Source organism: Stenella coeruleoalba (genome assembly GCF_951394435.1).
Source record: "Stenella coeruleoalba genome assembly, chromosome: 7".
Classification (NCBI taxonomy): domain Eukaryota; kingdom Metazoa; phylum Chordata; class Mammalia; order Artiodactyla; family Delphinidae; genus Stenella; species Stenella coeruleoalba.
In genome coordinates this window covers 35811935-35837039 of record NC_137153.1, presented here as the reverse complement: position 1 = coordinate 35837039, position 25105 = coordinate 35811935, and the positions used below count along the sequence as shown (strand labels likewise).

General features: G+C 42.8%; 2 protein-coding genes across 9 annotated transcripts in view; one reads left to right on the top strand and one right to left on the bottom strand.

Annotated features, from left to right (window-relative positions):
- Window positions 1–12324, top strand: part of HABP4 (hyaluronan binding protein 4) — a 36590-nt gene extending 24266 nt beyond the window's left edge. The window contains exons 6-8 of one of the 2 annotated variants that reach the window (XM_079926135.1): window positions 5223–5394; window positions 8706–8891; window positions 10936–12324. In XM_079926135.1, coding sequence (XP_079782261.1) covers window positions 5223–5394; window positions 8706–8891; window positions 10936–10992 — 415 coding nt within the window. In that variant the 3' untranslated portion in view covers window positions 10993–12324. Of the gene's footprint in view, window positions 1–5222; window positions 5395–8705; window positions 9220–10935 lie in introns of those variants that run through there. The other variant, XM_079926134.1, reaches the window with a different exon arrangement.
- An 8011-nt stretch (window positions 12325–20335) lies between these two features.
- CDC14B (cell division cycle 14B) overlaps window positions 20336–25105 on the bottom strand; it is a 100489-nt gene continuing 95719 nt past the window's right edge. For 5 of the 7 annotated variants that reach the window (XM_079926140.1, XM_079926142.1, XM_079926139.1 and 2 more), the window contains one exon: window positions 20336–24065. Coding sequence is in view for 5 of the 7 variants with exons in the window: in XM_079926142.1 (XP_079782268.1) it covers window positions 24029–24065 (37 nt within the window). In the remaining 2 variants the exon portion in view is untranslated. The other 2 variants (XM_079926136.1, XM_079926138.1) reach the window with 1 other exon arrangement.

Sequence of the window (25105 nt, the reverse complement as noted above, 5' to 3'; positions counted from 1 at the left end):
TGATTATCTCAAAATCTTTTTTTAAAACAACTTATTTGTTTGAATTAATATTGAAATATACATTTTAATTTTTATGTTTCTTACATCTCTTTTAAAAACAGTTTTATTGAGATACAATCCAAATCCAATAAACAGCACATATTTAGAATGTACAGTTTTACAAGTTTGAAATCCATAAACAATAAAAATAATGAGCACATCTATCAACCCAAAAAGTTTCCTTGTGTCCCTTTGTAATCCCTCCATCCCGCCCCTTTCCCCCAGGCAACCAGTGATCTACTTTTTTGTCATTAAAGATTAGTTTGCAATTGCTATAATTTTATATAAATGGAAGCATACAGCATGTATTCTTTTTGTATTCTTTTTTTGTCTATATTCTTTCACTGAGCATGCATATTTTAAGATTCATTCAGGTTGTTGAGTGTTTCAGTAGTTCCTTCCTATTTATTGTTGAGCAATATTCCATTTTACAGATAGACCACTATTTGTTTATCCATCTGCCTGATGATGATCATGTGGGTTTACAGTTTTTGCTATTATAAATAAAGCTACTATGAACATTTCTGTGTGTGCCTTTCTGTAGATATACATTTTCATTTCTCCTGAGTGAAATGGCAGGTGTTTATGTAACTTTTCTAGAAACTGCCAAACTCATTTTCAAAGTGGTTGTTCCAGTTTTTAATTTTTCAGCCTTATAATAGGTGTATATCTCATTGTGGTTTTAATTTACATTTCCCTAATGACTAATGATGTTGAGCCTCTCTTCACGGGTTATTTGCCATCTGTATGTCTTCTTTAGTAGTCTGTTTAAATCATTTGCTCATTTTATAATTGGTTTGTTTTCTTATTACTGAGTTTTGAGAGTTCTTCGTATATTCTGGATTCAAGTCCTCTATCAGATACATGATTTGCAAATATTTTCTCCAAATCTGTGGCCTGATTTTTTATTCTCTTGACAGTGTCATTTTGTTTTTTAAATGATGACCACCCATTTTCTTTTTCTTTTTTAAAAAATATTTATTTATTTATTTTGGCTGTGCCAGGTCTTAGTTGTGGCACATGGGATCTTCGTTGCAGCATGTGGGATCTTTAGTTGCGGCCTGCAGGCTTCTTAGTTGCAGCTTGCATGCTGGATCTAGTTCCCCGACCAGGGATCAAACCCATGCCCCCTCCATTGGGAGCATGGAGTCTTACCCTCTGGACCACCCAGGAAGTCCCCTCTTGACAGTGTCTTTTGAAGAACAGAAGTTTTTAATTTTGAGGAAGTTCAATTTATCAGTTCTTTCATTGATCATGATTTTGGTGTGAAATCTTTTCCTAACCTAATACCACAAATGTTTTCTCCTATAAGTTTTATAATTTTGGGTTTTATATTTAGGTCTATGATCCATTTTTAAAAATTAACATTTGGTCCATTTTGAGTTGACTTTTATATACAATGTGAGGTATGGATAGACGTTCCCTCCTTTTTTTTTTTGCATATGCATGTCTAGTTATTCCAGCATACTGAAAACCATTATTTGAAAATCAATCGCCCATGTATGTGTGGGCCTATTTCTCTATAGTCTGTTCCATTGTTCTGCCAATATCAAACTATCTTGATTACCCTTAAGTCGCTTTCAATCTACGTGTCTTCTTTTTTATTAATTTTCTTGCAATTTATTTGTTGAAAAAGCTGGGTCATTTGTCCAAATAGTTTCTCAGAGTCAGAATTGTATTGATTGCACCCCTGTAATCAGTGGTGTGCTGGTAAATATTTAACATCTGGTTCTCTGGCATGAAAAAGCCTGGATCTATTGCACTTGCTAGTTTCTGTGGTGTAAATATTCCTACCATGGCTGATTTAAAACCACCAAAGCAACATCATTGAACACAGAGTGGGAAAAGATGTGCGGTAGTACATCATTGCATAGTATATCCACTCTACACATAAAATAGAGATAAATAACTTCAAGTGCATAGGAAAAGGCAAAATGTAGTGAAATAATTAGGGAATGATGAGTTGTGAGGATTTATTACCTTTGTTTTAACATTTAAACATGTTTTAACATTTAATTATATGTTTCTATAATTTAATTTTTAACAACTGTATTTCACAGCCAACTCGCAAAATTCCTGAGAATTTAACGATTGGCTGTTACGACTTGGTGCAAGCCAGTCCCAGCATGGCATTGTAGAGTAGTCCAACATGTTTCTCTGTTCTTCATATTTTTAAAAAAATTTCCTGAATATTAATAATGAGAGGCAGAGGTTTGATTAAATTCAGGTTCAACTCTTTGGCAAGATTGTTTCATAGGTTATGGAAGGCTGCTGATTATCATTGCCTTTATCCATTAATTCATTAGGGCTGCAAATTAGTGATAGTCTAATTCTATGATTCTTTCTTCAGTTAAGTAGCTGGGATGATCTGTAAAGAAAAGCTTACCTAGAACTAGTTGATTAAACTGAGTGTAAGTTTGTTTAGGAAATGAAGGATGCATAAAAGGCGTGTTTTACTTTTAATTTACTCATTTTCAGAATAATGAGTTGGTTCCCTCATATCCTTCAAAGGTGCCAGTGACTTTTTTTAAGTGTCCTTGTGAACTTAGAGATTTAAACATATCTGATGTGTTTCAGTACACTGAGTTTTTATGCTTATTGGTGCTTAAACTGATCCATTTTTTGACTGAAGGGGGCCTCTTCAAGTTGATTCTTGATCCTTTTTACACACATTCAGTGGTCTCTGATAGCTTCCTTGCTTTCTGGTAGGACATGTTTCAGACTCATCATCTATACTTCACGTCTCATACTGAGTCATTTTTCCAGGGAGCCAGAGTCCTTTAATAGAATATGGTATTTAGAACCATATGATATCACTTATATGTGGAGTCTAAAATATGACATAAATAAACTTATCTATGAAACAGAAACAGACTCACAGACATAGAGAACAGACTTGTGTTTGCCAAGGTGGAGTGGATGTCGGGGAAGGATGGATCGGGAGTTTGGGATTAGTAGATACAAACTATTTTACATAGAATGGATAAACAAGGTCCTACTGTTGTAAAGCACAGGGAACTCTACTCAATATTCTGTAATAAACCATAATGGAAAAGAATATGAAAAAGAATGTATATCTATGTATAACTGAATCACTTTGCTGTACAGTATAAATCAACTGTACTTCAGTAAAATAAATTTTAAAAAAATAGAATATGGTATTTAGAGACCATAGTCTAGGCACTAGGGTTACTTACTGCTACTAGGTTCTTAACTGTTTCTAGGACATTTAAGTGGACAGAGCTGAGGAATACACACACACACACACACACACACACACACACACACACACACATTTTTAAGCTAAAATATATTATGAGTTCATTCAATATTTCCATTTGAAATTTAGGAGTACAAAATTTTTAGCTAAACTTTCTTAAGTTTCTCTCTCTTTTTCTTCCATGCTGAAAATCCCAGTTGTCAATAACATCATACTATTACCCATTTGCTGCACACACGACAGTAACAAATAATATTACCAACACTACCTCCAATAATATGATTATTAAAAAGTTACATACAGAGAGATGAATAATTATAAATTTGTATTTAAAGGCACTTTAAATAGCTTTTTTCTGATGCTTTTATCACCAACTTGATAAACAATTAGGCTAATTTGATTAATTTTGCTTCCAAATTTTAGAGATTGAATTTTAATTTAAATCTGTTCTATAGATTTATTTATTTATGTAAAATATTTAAATGTTTCCAAAGTACAATCTGTTAAAACATGATATTTTCCAAATAGCTGCTATCCCTGTTCTTTCCCTGGTTTATATTATGATTTTTTTTTTAAACCTATATGTATATATATTTGTATGCCTCCTTATTTCTTAGGTGAGTGGTAACAGACATTCCACCTTGCTTTTTCATCAGTATATCCAGGAGGTGCTCCACAGCAATTTATGTATTTCTCATTTCTTTTTAGCTGCTTAATATTCATGTTTGATATACATAATTTTTCCAGCAAATTCCCTCCAGATGATTTTGGGTTGTTTCCAGTATTTGGCATTACAAAATTTACTGTCTTTTTATATTTTTGCCAATGTATGTTTGGGATATGTTTTAATATTAGTATTTTTCCAGCATTTTATTATGAAAAATTTCAAACACAGCCAAGTTTAAAGAATTTTACAGTGAACACCTATACCCACCACCTAAACTGATATAAAATTTATTTATTGTGAAATGTACAAAAATAAGTGTACATTCATTGTTTTGACAAATGCACATTTTTTAGTTGCATCATTTAGTTTTTTGAGTTATGAGTCCTTTATGTATTCTAGATCTAAGTCTCTTATTAGATATATATATGATTTGCAAATATTTTCTCTCATTCTATGAGTTGTCTCTTCACTTTCTTGATGGTGTCCTTTTGCAGCACAAAAATTTTCAGTTTTGGTGATGTCCAGTTTATTTACTTTTTCTTTTGTTGCTGTGCTTTTGATGTCATATGTAAGATACCATTGCTTAATCCAAGGTTTATGCCTCTGTTTTCTTCTAAGAGTTTTATACTTTTAGCTCTTATATTTATGGTATGAGAAGTCCAACTTAATTCAAAGGAGAAAGAACAGTCTTTTCAACAAACGGGGCTGGGAAAACTAAATATCCAAGTGCAAAAGAATGGTCTTTGGCACCCTGATCAAAAAAATTAATTGCTCATAAATGTGAGGGCTTATTTCTGGACTTTGAATTCTATTCCATTGTTCTATATGTCTGTCTTCTGTTTTAAGAATTCATGAATTTAAGGAGGATATTTACAAAAGTACATATTTGTGACCCATTGTTTATAACCTCTGTTCATGGTCTCCTTATATGTGTTTTGTCTCAGTTACTTCTCCCATTTGTTTCTACAATTGCCTATCTCATTTTGTGTGTAATGTCATAGGGGAAGGGAGTGCCTGGTGGTGAAGTGTAATATTAATGTCATTGGGATGGTGATGCTCCCATTTTTCAAAGACTGCTTTGAACACAGACAGGAATTACCTTCAGTTGGCAATGGTGGCATAAAATGATGAAAATAAAATAAAGAAGCTTATGGTTCAAAGATTTTCTTACCTTATTTAAATTTAAGATACAGAACCATGAAAGTACGTTAAACTAATGGTTATGACTTTCTCTTTGAGAAAGTAGACATTTCAGACCTGTCAGAAATAATTCTTTATGATTTTACTTCTTTATAGAGTTCCTGAGTTGGAGGTAGAAGAAGAAACTCAAGTTCAAGAGATGACCCTAGATGAGTGGAAAAATCTTCAAGAACAGACCAGACCAAAGCCTGAATTTAACATCCGGAAACCTGAGTCCACTGTCCCTTCCAAAGCAGTGGTGATACACAAGTCTAAATATAGAGATGATGTAAGCATGATGTTTTGTATCTAGAGGTAATCTTCACTGTTACCTTATTGGAAACGAAATGGGCTTTTCCACTTCTATTTTAAAAATGGAACATTAGTAGTTGACATTCTAGTTTCAACCTAAGAGTAATCAGAGATTATGTGTGCCTAATTTTACTGTATTTTTATTGTTTATTAAGAAAAAAATTGAAAAAGAATTGACCTATTAATACTTAATCCAAAGCAGTTATAGTGACAGTGCACTTTCTGCTCCCTCCAGAACTGTGCAAAGACTGTGCACATGCTGTATGTTTTAGCTGCATGTCAATTTTGTGTCAGAAGAGAGGTACAGAATGTTTCCTGAATCCATTTCAGAGGATAACTACTCTGCATTTTCGTGATTAGATTATCTTCAGTTCTAATTCTTTTGTTTTTTTTAAGTTTAAGTATAGTTGATTTACAATATTTTATTAGTTCCAGGTGTATAGCAAAGTGATTCAGTGGGTTTTTTTTCACAGTTCTAATTCCTAATAAGAGCATTTAGTTGGAACTAGTTGATCATTTTTAACTGGTCAGGGTTGGGTGAAGCCTTTTCTGTGTTACTGTAGCAGCTTTGCTCCCTCTGCAGAAACTCACCAGAGGAGCCCTGAAGCACCTGGCAGCACCGTCGGGCACTGCTGCTGTGGCCAGCTATCCTGTTGGAACTGCTTGTGCGTTCCTCTGTCTTTTGTGGTCCTGATTTTACAAGGTTTATGTTCAGCTCTTCATTGGCAACTTCCGCTTTGAAAATATCTTCCAGCAGATATTGAGAAGGCTGGTCAGAGAGTTATTTAATCACATTCTATTTAAGCTGCTGAACTTAAGGAAGGGTACACTGAATCATTCTGATTTTAAAATTTAGAGTTTGTTTCATTCCGTCACAGCTATTTATCTTGATACCAGTCTCTGTGTCGATGACGGTAGTGAGCACCCTTCCTGTCTGCTGGATATTCACTGATTTTCCATTTGAAACTCAGGAGTTTTGTACTATGTAGATTTGTCTGTGTTCCCATTTACACTTTGGTTAGTTATATTCTTTGAATGAATAGTTTCCCTAGGGGGTCATTTATGATACAGGATCCCCTCCTAACTCCTGTTTCAGTCAGTCCAAGCTCTTGGAGTCTAGTACGTTTTGTGTTTTTTTTGTTGTTGTTGTTTTGCGGTACGCAGGCCTCTCACTGTTGTGGCCTCTCCCGTTGCAGAGCACAGGCTCCGGACGCACAGGCTCAGCGGCCATGGCTCACGGGCCCAGCCGCTCCGCGGCATGTGGGATCTTCCCGGACCAGGGCACGAACCCGTGTCCCCTGCATCAGCAGGCGGACTCTCAACTACTGCGCCACCAGGGAAGCCCGAGTCTAATAAGTTTTTAGCTTTTCCACTAGAAATGGCTTTTTGTACACATACGAGTGAGGCCTTTTTACAAGTCCATCAGCTAGTTGTTGTTTTTTTTTTTTTTCTATCCATTTTCTTCTTTTTTGTTCTGGGGCACTGTAAATAAAGCTTTGCCTAAAACAATTGTGCTGTTAGGATGTGAAATGTGCAGCTGACATGTTAGGTAAAAATAGAAGCTGCTCTTCCTTAATCCACACCAGATTCATCCTCCCTGGCTCCAGAGAGAGGTCTCCTGGAATCTTTGAAGCAACTGTGTTAGCTGCTGAGTCATCGAGCTTGGTCTCAGTAAAGCACACATCTTTGGTACTTATTAATCTTGTGGCATTGACGATTTTAGCCAGGAATTTTTCTTAAAGCAACAGAAGCCAAATCACTAGTCCAAGAAGTGATTGGTGTCACTGACTTTGTTCTGAGTGCCCTAAGAGACAAAGGCACTAGAATAACACCTCTTATTTGCATGGAGCTCTGTTCTTTGCAAGGTTCAGACCAAACAGTAGCCTATGAAGAGAGCTGGGACCTTAAAGCACCTTGGCCTGACTATTCGTTCACTTTGCTTCCATTGCAAGTTGTCCCTTCTTACTGGGAAGGCTGCCGTGTCTCTGCTGAGGCACACTGACAGCCAATTGTTTTCTAAACCAGGCCGTAGTTATCATTTTACCTCTTATATCTTTTGTGTTTGTCTTGTTGCCAGAGTGCCATTGTTCCTGAATTGTTCTTTCCTTCATCTTTTTAGCTTTGAGAGCCCATCTAAGGCCTTTGATTTATTTTAATCTGAAACTTCGAAGGGGACACAAGTGTTAAATGTGAAACCTGAAATGAACATATGGCCAAAAGGGACTGATGTGCTCAGGGAAATTTGATTCCATTTTCTGGACAAGCTGTAGGGATGTTTAACCTTACAGCACTTGGGAGATTCTCGTCTACGATCACTGGCATATTTTCTGTAGGTTTATATTTTACTTAAAAGTGAGAGTTCTTCTTTGTTTCATTCATGGTTAGGAATTGAAGCCAAATCAAATTTGAAGGAGTTTTATTTAATACAGTGTTCTTTTAACAAGAGGTAGAACTTATTTGACCTCTTACAATAAAATGTACTTTCTCAAAGAATTTGAACTAGAGCAGTTCTTCAAAAGCAGCTTGAGTTCTTTATGCTGCCTTGGTAGCAACCCTCAGATAAATCATACTGTTGTTCTATCCTTTCCATATATTTTGAGTCAGAGGTGTTTATTGTATATCATCCAGTTTTTAACATACGGTATTTGTACAGTCAGCACCCATGTTGAAAGAAGTTTCTCCATCAAGCTCTATTCTAGGAAGGTGATTTTCCTTATTTATCAGAGTAGCATTTGTGAAGAAATAAAACAAAAGGCAGAAACTAAAACTTTTCAATCTCAGCAAAATACACTTATTCGATATAAAACATTTAAATGATTACTGTTAGTCACGTCAAATCTTACATCTTAACCTACTAAACTGATAGAAATTTGGTCTCACTTGAAGTAACGGTAAGTTCAAAAATGTTTGAATTAAGACTGTGAGACACTACTATGTATAAAATGGACAACTAATAAGAACCTACCTTGTAGCACAGGGAACTCTGTTCGATATTCTGTGATGACCCATACGGGAATAGAGTCTAAAAAAATAGTGGATATATGTATATGTATAGCTGACTGACTTTGCTGTTACAGCAGAAACTAACACAGCATTGTAAATCAACTATACTCCAATTCAAAAAACAAGGACTATGAGTATGAGAACATGTGGCTTCAAAAATGTGCAGAACCCACCTGGCTGGAAGCAGAGCAGCAGCATCTTCCCCTGCCCAGAGCCCGGCCCAGTGAGTGTCCATGGAGACGGCCATGTGTGTGTTCTGTGTTTGATGCTGTAACTGTGTTTCAGTTGGTAAAGGATGACTATGAGGATGATGCCCACGTTTTCCGGAAAGCGGCCAATGACATCACATCCCAGCTGGAGATTAATTTTGGTAACCTCCCTCGTCCCGGGCGCGGAGCCAGAGGTGGCACACGGGGAGGCCGGGGAAGGATCAGAAGGGCAGAAAACTATGGACCCAGAGCAGAAGTGGTGGTAAGTGTTTATATTCTATTTTTTTTTTTATGGTACGTGGGCCTTTCACTGTTGTGGCCTCTCCCGCCGCGGAGCACAGGCTCCGGACGCGCAGGCTCAGCGGCCATGGCTCACGGGCCTAGCCGCTCTGCAGCATGTGGGATCTTCCCGGACCAGGGCACGAACCTGTGTCCCCTGCATCGTCAGGCGGACTCTCAACCACTGCGCCACCAGGGAAGCCCAGTGTTCATATTCTAAACCCTGATGGTTTTCTGAAGTGAGAGGATGAAGATGCCCTGGGCCTACATAGTCTAATTTTGGAAGATCATCAGGTTCTGCCTCGTCTAGACAGAGGAGGTTCTTCCTCCTCTGTCTCGTGTGGGTCTGATGTTGGAGTGTTTGGAACGGTCATGGTAGCATGATGGACATCAGTTGGATACAGACCATTGTGTAGCCCTGGCCTCCAGGGTCTCCAGGGAAGTTCGATGTCTGCCATGAACGCACGTTCAGAGCTGGAGAAAAATTCACACATCTGCATCAGATAAGATCCCCAGGCTTGGGATTGAATTAGATCAACTGACGGTGGCTTACCATGGTCTGATCATCTGCCCTGGGCCCTGATGCTTTCAGGGTAGACAAAATCCTTCCTACAGCTTCAAGGCCACCTTTTCGCTTCAAACCATTCTTTCCCACTCTTCAGCCAACACTGCTCTACTTCTAGAACAGACAAGCATGTTCCTTACCCCACAGGGCCTTTGCACCTGCTGGCCCTTCTCCCACCCCTTTGCCTGTTTACCTAGAATAGATCCTCCAACCTCCCTTTCTCAGAGAAGTCTTCCAGACCAGGTCAGAGTCCTTATTTGCTTTGAAGCACCATCTGCATTTGTAATTGTATTCTCGCTGGTGCAGTTGTTGATCAGTGTCTGCTGTCTCCAGGGGACATGATGGTTTCCCCAGTGCCTAGCGCAATGTAAGCTGTAGTAGGTGCTTCATAAATGTTTTTTGAACAAACACCTGTTGAGTGGGAGTTGGGCACAAGGCCCGGTGGCCAGCACAGGCCCCCGTGCCGCCCTTGTGACGATGGAAGAGGAGCAGCCCCTTCTCTGTGGCTGGTCTGGGAAATGTTCCTTTTGCTGCCTGACTCCCTTACTCCAGGGAGCAGCCCCTGGGAGGAGAAACTAGTCTGTTATACTTAAACAAGAGCAAAAACACAACATTGTTTTTTCTGGGTACATTTGAGGCCATGTTGGAAAAAGGAACTATTCTGGGAATAGAAAATATACATCCACTCCTTTCCCATAGCAGAGCTCTGCCACCGCGTGTGCAGTGTGGTGATCCGGTCCTCGAACCTGCCGCCCACCTGGGCTCTTCCAGCTTCTAACAGCCTTCACGCTCGCATTGTTGCGGGATTCTGTTCTCTTTGCTCATTCATTGAGGCTTATCTCTGGGAGAACCTTCTCTTCTAGAAAACATTACTTGACTGTGATGTGTACTTGGCCACCAAATTGCATTGGATGCCCTGACTGTGGGCCCCCATTCCCAGGCCATCTGTGACTGAACTTACCAGTATGTTTCTCCCCCAACTTTGTGAGCTCCCCAAGGGCAGGACTGTCTTTAATCATCCTTATATCTCCATGTAGCAAATTTTTTTTTTGCTACATGGAGCAAATTTATCCAATAAATATCCTCCATATTTATTGGATGAAGGAAGGATCTGTAAGATCAGTAAGGATCTGTGGGAGGGAGGGCCGGGGGTGGCCAGTAGGCACTGCCAGCCGTTCTGCAACAGGGACGGGAGCGGGTCAGAGGAGGGAGAGGCACCCTTCCATGTCCCCTCTTTGGGGTCTGTGCAGCACTTGGCTGCAGCTCAGAGCAGGGCCTCACTCAGAGTGACCCTGCCACTCTTCTCTTCCCACTGGGACCCTCTCTCCCTCAACGTTTGGGCCGCTATCCCTACCCCATTAGCTCCTCCCCTGAGGGAGAGTGGGCACCGTGTTTCACACAGCTCTGCACCCAGGTGGGAATGGGTGAAGTGACGGTTGCTTTCAAAACTTTTCTTTTTCAGACACAAGATGTTGCTCCAAACCCAGACGACCCTGAAGATTTTCCTGCTCTGGCTTGAGAGAGCCCTATTTCCCTGGCAAATTAAAACAGCACTGGCATACCTATAAAGAGACTTTTCTTGCTGTGGGGAAGATAAGAACAATAGATGTTGCTTTTTCCCATGTAGTTTGAATTCATTGCACTTTTTTGGCCTGGGGGTGGTGTGGGAATAAGGATTTCTCCAGATGCTAGAGAGCAGCAGTGCTGGTCAGGCGTTAGTCTGGCACTTTCCCGAGAAGGTGGAGAATGGTGATTATTTTTTTATTTAAGGAATTCCAAATGTAGTTCAGAAATAATGTTTAAAATATGTACATAGAGATTGTATTGAATCTTCCACAAAAGCATGGAGAGTAAAGCAAGTTGTAAAATAGAATCTATTGAGACTACTTAGTAAGTTGTATAGATACCGGAAGGCTATGTCCTTCTGTATTAAAGGAAATACATATAACTTGGACCATTAATTTAAAGCGGTCACAGCCTAGTTTTCCGAGACCAAGAAATTAAAATACAGTTGTATTTACTATTTACTTGTAAATGTTATATTCTCCTGGAATTTTTTGGTTTTCATTTAACCAATAATTTTAAGTAGCTATCGTGCAATCACTGGTTACCACTCTGCGGCAGAGAATTAGGGAAAGTATTGATTTTTTCACGGTGATCCAAACTACCTCGTGGTTTCTGCGTGTATGTGCACACACGTACACACACGCGCTTAGTATAAATGTGCATATTTAGTGTTTGGGTGGGTTTTAGGATGAGTATGAAGTAAATGATTTTTTAAATAATGTTATTTATCCCACCAATCAGATGAAAAGGGGTCCAGGCAAGAATTGCAACTTAACACCCCATGCTTTTCTCCCTCAGAGCTAGCGTCAGAATTCAACACCTGTGACAGAGGCCCTCCGTCCCTGTCCTGGGCAAGACTTATAAATAACTAATATTTATTGAACACCTATGTTTAGTTTTTCTCACTTAGCCCTTGCACCAGTTCGAGTTCCTATTTCTTGCCTTTGGAGAATTTTGGGGTTAGGGGCTTCCTCAGAGGTTCAATAACTCCCTGAGTCCCACCCTAACCAGCAGGGCTGAGACCTGGAGGCCCACGTTCTCTCAGCCCAGCTGCCTGCAGGGTGGTGCCCAGGGTGGCAGCTGGGGCAGCTGTAACGGCCGCTGGGAGCTGGGGTGACACTCTTCCCACTTTACTGAAGAAACTGGGTAACGTTTGCTGGTTGTCACACGGTTAATATGCTTATGTGGGAATCTGAACCTTGGTCTCAGGATCTGTGCTTTTTTTTGCCTTGCTATACTAAGATGGCAGTTCTGAACTTGAACCCAAGTGTAAATAAAGGTTGGTATTCCCTCGTCTGTGTATAGAGAGCTGAATCCTTTTGGTGACACCCAGGTCAAGAGAGAACAATGTGGGAAAAGGCCACAGCGGAAAGAGTCATTTCATATTTTGTTGAGTAATCAGCACTGAACCCTCGGCCACATTAAGCCAGTTAAGGACCTTCCCTGTGGTTGACAGCCTACTTTTGGATTCTTGTTATTAATCTGAGTACTAAGGTAATCATTTTACTCCCTCTCCCCGGAAAAGACACAGTGAACGTGAGTACCTGACCTGAGAAGTCTCGTGAGAGTGAATGTCGTGTTCAGCCGTGATAATCAGCGGGTGCAGCGTGAAGATGTGTCACTGCTCATCAGGCTTGTGCTGTGTCACATGAAGTCCTTTTGCCTTGCCCTGGCTTTGAAGATTGGCAAAACAGATCCTTCTCAAGAAGATCCCCTTTAGTGTTGTGAATAACGATGGAAAAGCCCATTGCGCTGGATTTAATGTATTTGCAAACACTGCGTCCTTCCCAAACACATTGAGGATGCCCGTACCACGGAGCAGTCTCGGGTCTTGTGGTCAGAAAAAGTTTGGGGGAATAGGGGACGGTTTCTGAGCCCGCTAGAGGTCTTCATTTGCTCACCAGGACTACCTCTTGCCAATCTGGTGGGGCAGATGAATGTCAGGCTTCTGTCATGTGGTTGTCCACAGTCCGGCCCCAGAGAAGACAGAGCAGAAGCAAAGGGCAGGGGAAATCCATGATGTGCTGTAGGGAAACTCAGGAGGCAGGATTGTGTATTCGGACCTATATACAAGGCAGAGCCTTCCACGTGACAGTGCCTTGCGAGACTCCTTTGAGGTGCTTGGGTGTAGACGTGTTGTCATGAGGCAGGACACGTTTCTGGCTGGTAACCTTAATACTAAGCAAACTAACCCCATTAAAGAAAACGTGTGAGCCTAACAGACTCTCTTGGAAAGTGGGAGGTCAAGCATGTTTGAATTCCAAGGGCAGGTGTACCAGCCCCAAGCCTGACTTGGATCCCTTCTGATACAGGCGCTCCCTGCCGGGGCTCCTGAGGATGAGCTGGTCCCAGGACCTGCATCAGTAGGAGGAGGTGTGACCCCTGACAGGTTTTGGTGCCCTGCTTCGACTGGAATGAAAACCTAAGTCACACAGCTGACAGGGTCTGGGAAGAGGCGGACTCACTGCAGAAGCTGCTCCTGGCTGGGAACCTTGCACTGGATGGTTTGAACGTCTGGCCAGGCTACTTTGAAAAGTACATCCTTAGCCTAATGTTACTGATAAGCATTTGACATCTTCATCCCGTGCAAGGCAGGCTCCTCAGAACCACAGAAGCCGCAGCAAGCACCCCGTTTTCTAGTGCTGGTTTCTAGTTGAGGTCCTTTCCTTCTCTGTTCCCTCGCTCCTCCGTGCCAGCCCAGGGCATAGGTGTTTCATAGGTGAAGGCATTGTTTCTCCTTTGGAACCACACCATGTGTGGTGTTGGCAAGGCCTACGGAGCAGCAGGACCCGGGTCTCAGAAGCTGGGAAAGGGCAGCCCTCAAAGTGAAAACAACTACCATCTTCTAAGCTATTCAGGAGACAGCCACGCTGCCCTCCCTCTCAGCAGAGCATGACCCAGCAGGACAAGCAGAGGTTCACTTTGAGAAAAAAATCTGCCCACTTCCCTTTCACTGCTGCTGCTGCTGCCACCCTCAGCCTCCATGGGGATCACACGCTGAACAGCTTGCAGGGTCCTGCCCTCCTCACCTCCACATCCTCCCGACATCGGCCTGAAGTCGGGTACTTGGGTTGCCGGCACCACTGCCCACAACGTGTCCCAAGTGTAAGGCTCTGCCTGGCTCTCTGTATTTACGCAGTAAGGAGAATGAGGAAGGAAAAAAGCAGAAAATAAATCTTTATTGTAAAATACAACACGGATAAAAGTGCAAAAACTTTGTTGTAACCACCACCTAGGTCAAGGAGCCAACTCCAGAAGCCTGTCCATGCGACCATGCCCATCACAGCCTCCCCTCCTTCTGAAAGGAGCCGCTCTCCTGACTTAGAGGAAGCACTGCCCAAGGATGCACCCCTAACAATACGGCTCTGCCCTTCGCCTGAATGGCCTTTAAGTCTGAAGGATCCCCCTCCACCCTCTTTGCAGAGCCTGGGTAACCTGAGGAAACAAGCATTTCTTGAGCAACTGCTATGTGTCGGTCTGTAATTGTCTCATCACTTTTCAGTCAGGGAACAGGAAGGGACATTCGTCTTTCTTGCTCCCTAGCTAGTGTTTGGGCAGGGATGGGGTGAGAAGATGATTCGGTGCCCAAGCTGTGTTCTTTCTACACACTCCTGAAATTTCCAGTTAATTGATTAGTCCCTCTGACAAAGCTTCCGAGAGAGAGACAGGGAAAGGCCAGAGGACACATGGACCTCTGTGGGGGCCCCGAAGGACCACATGGGGCTGTGTGCTGCCATGCTTAGCCACTCCCTGTGGAGAGGTGGCGCTCAGGGCAATGCCACACTGTGACACGTTCTCCTGAAAACATTTGAAGTGCTCTTAGAAAGCTTTATTAGGTCTCCTGCACAGGTGGAGATGCCAAGACTTGAGAGGCCACGAGACCAGGTTCAAGGCTGCCGGCAAGGCGCTGGTGGAGACAGGAGCAGAAGCTGGGCTCTCCCAGGGGCCTCATGGAGCCTGAGGTCCGAAGCACTCCAGGGGCCTCCGCTGGCCCAGGCGGCCTCTGCCCATCTCCTGCTGCTCTGGGAAAGCCTTTTCCTTGGCCATGGGTTTCCCATGACTCCAAGGCAATAGGACTTTCCCCAACCAAACCACAAAGGTTCTCTAACCCATCACAGCTTTACCACGGGCAAAAGTGGCCCCATAGTGTGGGGAGAGCACCAGCTGCCTTGTTTCTTCGCAAAATGTGGCCCCATTTCAGAAGACTGACTTGGAAGCACAGTCATTTATGAGTTGGGAAACGCCTGTCATGAGAATGGAGTGGCATCAACTTACACATAAGTCCCTCAGGGGGCTCTGAGAGTTCTCAAATGTTCTCAGAAAATAGGAAAACTATTTTCTCGAGAACAGCCACCCTGCCAGAGGCATCGAGGATACCTCCAGAGAGGTGTGCACTGCCCAGCCCCGGGGGACCTCACTCACCTTGATGAACCACCCGCACAACTGTGCTGGGGGCTCTGGTCTGCACTTCACGCACCTGCTCAGATAGGAGCAGCATTAGAGCAACAGGGAGGAAAACTTAAAGTACCTGAGGTGAGGCCTACATTCTTGGCAATGCAAAATGATCAGAACCTACGTGTTCTGGTGGTGAGGGGAAGTGAGAGTGGAAGTGAGCGGGGACGCCAGAGGAGTGTTCAGTAAGAGGGAGAGGACGGTGGGTAGAACGGAAGCAGGAGAAAGGCAGAGCCCAGGTGGCCCAGCGAAGGAAGTGGCAACCCAGGGTCCTGTGACCAGGGTGGAAAGACATCCTTCAGGGGTTTTCACCGAGGATCCTGAAGGCCCAGAAGGGGGCGTTGGGATGACTGGTGAATAGGCTCCTTCACGGCACACCTCTAGGGGGCACCCTTCACACTGCACCTGTGTGAACAGCACCTCTGGATGCTGTGATGCCATGGAGGGCCTGTCTATGAAGTCTTCAAAATTTTGCTTTTGGGGGGGGGCCATAGGGACCAACTCCCATCAGATAGTCACAAGGACCTCTAACGTAAGAAAGTTCAAGGAATGCTGTCGACCTGGACTCAGGATTGCACCACTACCAGAGGGGGTGCCAGCCTGGTCATGTCCCCAACCCAGTCCTCCCCCCAGGTCACCTACAGGAAGTCCCAGCTCTGGCTTTGGGCTGAAATCTCCATACCCAGTGGAAGAACGAGGCAAAAACTCCTTTGCTGTGACTCTGAGGCACGGGCCTGAGGAAACAGGTTTAAACGGCACCTTGAGAACATCTCTGATGGTGACGCTGTGGTATCCAGGAGAAACCGCTGAAGATCTAGTCCCTGCGGATCCCGAGCCAGATTAAAAGTCGGTCTAGAAAGGTTACAGCCCAGGACATCCAACCATCGCTGGAAAAGGTGGGAGACACACAGAGTTGGACTTACAACACCAGAACCTGTCTTAGGGGGGTTACTAGTTTATTATGCTGTCTGGAGAAAAGACCCCAGGGTTCATCCTCTAAACTCCCTGGTTAACCGCAAGGCAAATCTGGGGCTGGCCAGAGAGGATGGCTCAACAGCAGGAGTGAGCTAGGGTGGCCAGCAGCCATCACGCTCCCTGCCCTCACGCCTGTCCTGCCAATGTGGAGGGAACGCTCAGCTGCCGCTTAAGGACATGCAATCACTGGTCTGCCTAGGGTACTCCGTGTGTTGTCCAGCTGTCACAACAGACCCGTCACAGGGATGGAGACAACAGGATGGGTAACCTCCCCATGGCCGCTACACTGATAAGCCAGGGCCAGGCAGGAAGGCCCCGCCTAAAATCTCAGGGTCCCCCAGTCTCATGAATACTCATGAGCCCTATACCCAGGGTTAGCCTCTGCTGCCTCCTATACAGATGAAACCTTTTCTCCGACCCCTTCCTCTGCCAGCTGGGGCTTGGGCCAGAGCAGAACGAGGCAGGAGAACAATATTCACTTTACAGGGTCCAAAGAGCATCTGCTGCTGTTTCTGTGACATCACAAGTAAAACTGTGAACCTAATCAGCAGTTCCCAACTGGGGGCAGCACTGCCTCCTGAGGGTGGCTGAAACTATGGTGGTGGGGGGGGGGGGCGGGGGGTTGGATTACTCAACAGCCGGGACATGACTGGCATTGAGTAGGTTGGTGGGGGGTAGGTTTGCAAGGAATGCCAGACTGGCTGCATTCTCTGGAGTCCTACACAAGGAAGAACTGTCTGCCTGAAAAATCATCTTGCTTTACACAGGGAAGCAAACCCACGATGAAGAGAAACCATTGTCTTTCTACAAGAAAAACGACGCACAAACCTCACTACCTCCCCCACTCTTTCTATTCCCACCCAAAGGCTCTCCTCATTTAACCTATGATATTTGGCCATTATAAGAATCAGAGGGGCCAAGGCCAGGCTCCCGACCTGCAGGAGGCCTCCTTACCTGGGCACCTCAGTGTGGATAGAGCGCCCGTCATCCGGAAGCATGTCAAAGTCATGCAGACTTTCTAGCAAAGAAACGAGACACAGTTAGAGACAAGGCAAGGAGACCAGACATGCTTCAGGGGCAGCGCAGAAGGATCTCCATTCCACACGGACTGGGCCAGCTTCCCCATTGAGGGAGCTGGGGTTACCTGGAGAGGAACCTGAAAGGGGATCCCAGAGTCCACGTGCTTCTCCAATAAGCTGAGAAAATGGTGGGACTATATATAACATAGGGGCGTATCATGCCAACCACTTAGAAGACAAAATGCCCCGAATCTGAATAATGGGGCAGCTAAAAGATAGGACAGTATATAGCAGGGAGTGATGGTGACCACGACCCATGGCCCTAGGGCCAGTGTCCTCCTGTTAATTAACCAGCTCAGCAGTGTCACAACAGCTGCTGATGGGGGACAGAGGGAGCACAGAATGTATCATAGTCCTTTTGAAGAGCATTAAGGTAATATTTTAATTTTTAAATTAAACATAATAGATATGGCTCTTAGTATGTACCAGGTGCTTGTTCTAAGTAATTAGCAAATATCAAATCATTTAATCCTCATACAACCATATTAGATATTGTCACTCTGGCCCAAATCACACAGCTAACAAGCAGCAGAGCAAAGGTTTACACCCAGTCTGGGTCCAGAATCCGTGTTCCAAACAATGACACCAAGCTCCTTTTTGATGCACTGTACAACGAAAGCTATAAACTTTTGCATATCCCTGACCTAGAAATGCCTTTTGAAAGAATTTATCCCAAGAAAATAAGGAGCACCACCCGGGAAGAATTTACATATGGGAATATTCAAGCAGTGGTATAAAGGTAAGAGGTTGGAAACTACCTACATGGGCAACAATGGGGAGAGAACGGTTATTGAAGTCACGGCATATTGCAGAGAAGGTAAAAATCACATTTGTGGAGAATTCCTCCCACTACACGGCTTTCCAACGCACCCACAGCTGCACTTACCCACGGGCAGAGGAAAAGAAAGCAGTGGTGGATGTTATGCTCCACGCTGGCACCGGGCCCCATACTATGCCACAATCGCGTACTTCGGTCTCTCTTAATCCAAACACTACGCGTTTATTGGTCCAATTTTACGGATGAACAAAGGGAGGGCCAGGAGGCAGATAAAGGATCCCCAAGTCACAGAATAAGTGGCAGAGCTCATTTTAGAACGCACCTTGCTAATTGCTCTTTCCATTATCAACTTGCTATTTAAATAAACTCATGGGGCCTCAGGAAGGGGCCTTTTCTACATAACTATGCCCCTGCTCTGCCTTGAACAAACCGCTCTCAAGAGACTCAGAAGTCAAAATAGTCTGACCTCTTTAAAAACTTACACCATGATACTTACATGGAATTATGCTACAGGTACCAAAAATAGTGGATACTGAGGGACCATAATCTGCTATCAAATAATTGGTCTTTACCTAATTATCTAGAGAAAATTACCTTAAATGTATGAAAAAATTAATTTATTGAAAGCTGTGTGCCAAATGCTGTTTTAAGCACTTTCCAAATGCTGAATTATCTCATTTAATTCTCCTTATAACTGTTAAGGTGGGAATTCTCTTTATTCCCATTTTACTTGAGAAACAGAAGCAGAGGGATTTAGCAAATTGTCCACGTGGTAAATGAAAACTGGACAGTGGTCAACAACAGAGAAGGAGACCAAGAATCTACAGGGCCGGGGTCTCAGAGGCTGGTTGCCCACACTGCACAGTCCTGGAAGCCACAGCTGCTCCCACGAGAAACAGACACGCCCTGTGGTTTCATCCAGAGCCTTGCAAGCCTCAGAGCCTTGCTGCCAAGCCTGCCCCTTTCACACTCTCATGTACCTTGAGTTGCTTGGGCCATGCCAACTGAGCTCCAGTGGGTCAGCAGGAGGGTACATGATTCAGCACGGGTCTCAGGGTAAACCATAGAGGGGCAGGCAGACGCTGCAGAGCCTGGAAATCGCTCTTTGCGAGTAGTGGTGTGCAGGAGGAGTTTGGATAGGGGTGAGAAGACAGATCCCTTTGCTTTGTACTTTGAAAACTCATATCCTAGCACAAATCAAAGCTAAGTTCCTTGGGGGAACTGGACAGCACTCCTTGACAGACTCCTACAACCTAGACACAACCTCTGCATGATGGTGTGGGCAGCTAGGTCTTTTAGGATTCCGCCCTACAAGAGACCAACAGGGAAGGCAGGTGATTAACACTGTGGATGACATCCTGGGTTACACATTGGGATGTGAAGTGCTCTAGCACTGGTCCTGCCCTTTACTCAGCACTTTAATCCTGACCTTGGCGGGCAAAATGAAGGGGCTACGGTGCATATAACCTACAAGACTCCAAGGGCCTGACTTACTTGTGTCTTATCTATCCTTAGCGGTTTCCAGAAAAGTCAAACCTTTGCATGCCTGAGCTGGTTAGTGGGTGTGTGTGAATGCGTTCTTAGCAGGAGCCCCCTCACTTGCTTACTGTCTTATCCTGGGGAAGATGTTATGGACTAAACTGTATACCCCCAAATTCTTAAGTTGGAGCCCTTCTACCACTACCTCAGAATGTAACTAACTGTATCTGGGGACACTGGCTTTAAAGAGGTAATTAAGTTAAAATGAGGTCATTAGGATAGATCCTAATCCAACCTGACTCGTATTATAAGAAACGGAGGACAGACAGAGGGACACCAGGGACTGGAGGGCACAGAGAAAAGGCCAAGGAGAGAGGCATCAGAAGAAATCAACCCTGCTGACACCCTGATCTTGGATTTCCAGCCTCCAGAACTATAAGAAAATGAATTTCTGTTGTTGAAGCCTCCCAGATCACAGTATTTTGGTATATAGCAGTCCTAGCAAACTAATACTACAGAGGGTTACATCCACTTTATACTGCCTACCATGATTCAGAATGATAAGTGAATTAAAAACTCAGAAGGCTGTTTGGTTAATACTTTTAATTACATGATTATAATTATACAATTTCCACTATTCAACATTTCGTATAAAACCAGTTACAATACACAAATGTGACAATATGTATCAAACTATATAGATATGCAAAGTTTACACGCCATTATGAAGCTTTATCTTAAAAATACCTTCAGGAAAATAAACATTCAACTAGTTCTCTCAGCTTTATAAAATATGATTAGAAATATACATTTTAATTAAAAAAAATCAAGACAACAATTGATCCAATACTGATTAATCAGTCACATTTTAAAAGTTTTAATAATCTATACATGAGTGCAGGTTAGATAAAAGTCTGCAAATCATTAATATAAAACTGCAGTAATATAATCAGATGAATATATCTGCTGACAGTTAATTCTACTGGGCAATTAAGGAGGTAATTTCCTACACAGATTAGGTGAACTGTCCAGTCAATTAAACACATCTGTAGTATTTCCACTTAGTGACATGGCGAATACTCAGATCTAGGAGAAAAGGAAGAGCAGCAGCTAGCCCCACAAGGACAGTTTCGGTGGGAAAGAACTAGGAAAGAATGAAAACATGTTTTTAAAGTTGTTTGTGATGAGCACTGCTTTCCAAAATGCAATAATCACTTTAAAAACTGTATGAAGAGAAGCAGCTCAGCCACTTTCTGACAAACATCAAAGAAACGCAAGGCCCACTGGTCAAGCAAGGGAAGGGCTCCCGGAGCTCTTGGCATGACGCGGCCCAGAACACCAGATGGTCCAAACGGTTCACCCAAGGGGAGACACTTGGGGACTCATGAGAACACTTGGGGACTCCTTCAATCTTGTCGGGGCCCAAGAGGTAGAAATCACCCCTGTGAGAGGCGGAGGAGGGCAGGGAAGGAAGTGGGTGGGGGACAGGCTCAGAGGATCGAGTTCACAGCAGAAAAATTCTGGAGACTAGAAGAGTGGCGGGCCGCTTAGATGCAGCTACGTCTTGACAAGTAAGGCTGCTTGTTTTAGTGAGGCACTGCTCAGGATCCGTCCCTCTTCACTGACAGGTTAGAGGGATTTCTAGTTTTTCTGTAGCATTACATAATGGAAGTCTGTCTATATGTCTAGGTACCCAGTTTGGCAGACCACCCTTCTTTTGGACCGTCCCTAACTCTTGATGGGTTGAGTCCCCAGAAAGCTTCAAGGGCACCTAAAAATATTCATTTCTAATTTTAATTCCAATGGAAACTGTCTTGGTGTACTTTCAAAGTTATTTAAGGCTCTGAAGTTAAAGAAATCTCTCCATCTGACATGCCCTGTTTCATATTCCATAGCAACAAGATCTTCTATAACAAATTAAAAATGAGAATCTGAGAAGATTCTTGGGTATGTTAAAGTTTCAGTTGGGGGCCGGGGGAAGAGTCTACTTTTATTCACAGCAAGAACTTTCCATCAATCAGATGCAGAGACTTCCTAGATTCTAGATGTCCCCTGTACATTTAACACTGTGCTATATACGATCCGTCTGAAGCACTATCCCAAATTGTGTGTTCCAAGGAAGGCTTCTTTAACAAATGACTAGTTTGCGATGACTAATTTCAGTGAGCCTGTCAAATACAAGGATTTTTAGAAAGAACCACAGTGACAGCAATTCTAGCTGGACACTTGAGCAGCCACACAAAAAGGCAACTTGTAAAACGAAAGGTACATTGAAGCCCAAGAGACACCAAATGGCTTATTCACTGTGAGGGTGACGGCACGTTTACTTGTTCTGACCAGCAAGAACGGTTCAGACGGAAGTTTGATTTTCACAACTACCGGGATTGTTTATGCAGGAGATGGCCTTTCAAAGTATAAAGGGAAGAAGAGTTGCCCTGAGAATTCAGTGTTTAATGCCTGGGCACAGCTTCAATATTTAGTATCATCTCCCAGACCAACACAGCAAACAGAAGGTTTCCCCTCCCACTCAAAGCTTGATGAAGAGCTGTCTTCCCTCAGGTAAGTAGGTCTTTATATTTATGAACTTCCAGGGATAGAAAAACACCGGTTTTCTGAGGTCTAGTCCTCAGAAAAAAGCTGGCATGGCCCTCATGGTGCCCAATGAGGAGCACCTCAAACAAATGCTCGTTTGGCCGAAAACAATGGCATCTTCCATCTCCCCTCAAAACTAGGCAACCTTACAATTACTCCAAGAGAGTAAATACCAAAATAGATCCACCGTCTTCTAATTACTTTCTGCATTAGCAGACTTGAATCTGTTTATTCCAACCACTCCTTATTCTTCATATTTGTATTAAAAAGGCAGCTTTTTAAAAATGGAATTGCCTACTGACCTGATTCATTCATCTTATAACGTGAAGGCATTTTGCCTTTTAATATTGTATCATCTCCCCATTCTCCAGACTAGGACAGGCAAACACTGGTTAGCAATAACTAAACCATTCACTTCTTATGGAGGTAACCAAGATGATTACAAATATTTCTTTCTTTTGGGACCCACTTTTTTTTTTATTTTAGCAGCAAATAAATTCTGTTTTGTGATTGTTTTTACAGACTCTGCTGTGTTTCTGTGGGGTTGAGGGGAGAAGGCACTCTGCAAAGAGTTATTAGTTGTATTCCCTAACCAAAGGCAACAGTGAGTTTCTTATTTACAAACAACTGAAATCCAGATACGAATAACTGTCACTGAAACCAAAGGGTGTGTGAATGGCCTTAGGTCATTCACATAACAAAAAAAATCCACAATGCTACAGAGAAAGACCCTAACAAAGTAACTTTTTTAAAAAGTCACCCTTATTTGGGATCACTGTTTCCAGGGGAAACACCAACAGTGTGGGGTTTTTTCCTGCATGGAAGGAAATATGATTTTAATTTGTATGACTGGGCAACCAAATAGTGGGCAGCCTTGGCATTCTTCAGTCTCGAAATGACAAACGAATGACTTAACAACAGTCTTCCAACTCTGAAGCCAGTTTCTCCTCCTGAGTCTTCTAAAGCTACTATTAACATTCTCTTGAAAGTTTTAGGTTACCAAAGTACCGCAACATGCAACAGCCTTCAAATGTGGTTTTCACAGATTCTTGTTAATAAAGCACTCTTTGGTGGAAGACAAGCAGCTTGGGTACTTGACAGAGTTAACATTATAACAGTATTACAAATACTAAAGTGAAGATGATTAAACCAAATAGTATCAAATTACAGAAAGTACCATTTCAGTAATGCTTGTTTTATCTTTATAAATTTTGACACAGGGTGAACAGCAAATAAATAAGTAAAAAACCTCCATCAGACCCTCAATTCTTCTGAAGGCCAGCAGCTAAACTGATTGCCATCACAGGGACGTACGTGCACCACACAGACTAGTCAGCTCTCCTGATAACAGAGGGCTTTGATATTTACACCTGAGACTAATTTACAACAGCTTTTTTTGTTAAAGACATTTCTATAGAAGGAGAGTTGGGCCCTCTTCAAGTCATTCACTTGTACCCAAACTCATGTAGTTATTTAAATTCCAGTGGACATTTTCTTCATTGAATAAACTTCTTAGGTGGAAAGCAGCTAAGGCTTTTGCAATTCTGTTTTGTTTCCAAATAAATTGTGCTAAAGTCCCGTTGTAGTTTTCTGTTCCTAGAGTCTTCCTTCAAGTTCTGGTCACAGGTTTTTACTTAACGCAAGACTGTTTTAGTCCTTGAAATGGAGGGACTACAGGGGAAAAAAAAAAGGATTTTACCATGAAGGTTTTTAAGTGTCCCATATGTAGTTATCAAAGACAAGGAAGGCAACATAATAAAAATATTGACATGCTAAAAAGTATACACTTTGTATAATTCTTTAATGACAGATACTTTGGAAAAGACGGTACAATATCAACCGTAAAGTAAAGACAAACAGGAGAGAAGAGGCAGAGCAGAAAAAGGTTCAGTTCTGCAAAAAATTAAAAAACAATAGAAAAACGATAAAAAAAGAAGGGAGTGCAAAAGCGGCCGAGCAATGAGAGTACCATAATGCCATGAAGGGCATTTGTTGCAAAGCATTCCTTTTCCTTCTTTCCCTCTGAGGAATCAGGCTGTGGGAAAAGTGGAAAGAATGAAAAGATAAAGAAGTGTTACTTGATTATTTCCAAAGCCAGAAGTCGGTCACAGAAAAAGCTGGGGCACAGCACGCAGTTTCCAGTTTAGCAGAGCGCAGCAGGCACCCCGCACCTGCTCCCACCTTGCTCCGCACTGCTGCACAGCTGCAAGGGGACAGCCGCCGACCCTCTTCTGTTCGTGAATAATGGACCTACGTTGATCTTCACCCTACCTCCTTTCTTTCCTTCCCCAACTGATCACTTTAGCTTTCAACTAAATAGCAACTTTCAGAGAACAACTAAAGCAAAAGAAAAGAGAGAAACCAATTCCAATCTGGAGGTGACCCTCACTTGGATGATGATAACGGTGCTCTATCAGAGCAGCTCATCCGAATCAAACATTTAGTTTTCCGAGACCCCAATAGAGAACTGAGTATAAAGGTCCAGGTTAGTTGGTGGAGCCAAGAGGGAAAGTATCTGAAATTTCAAAGGGAGATTAATATTTCAAAGGAACAGAGGTAACCAGCATAAAAGAGTACTTAGATACAACATTCTGGGGCTTCTACAGTGATATAGTTTTTAAACATAATGGCAATGACGAAGAACTAAAGCCCAGAGGTGATGGAACAGACACTGAGATCTGAGATTCTAAGGAAGAAGCAGCAGTGACAGG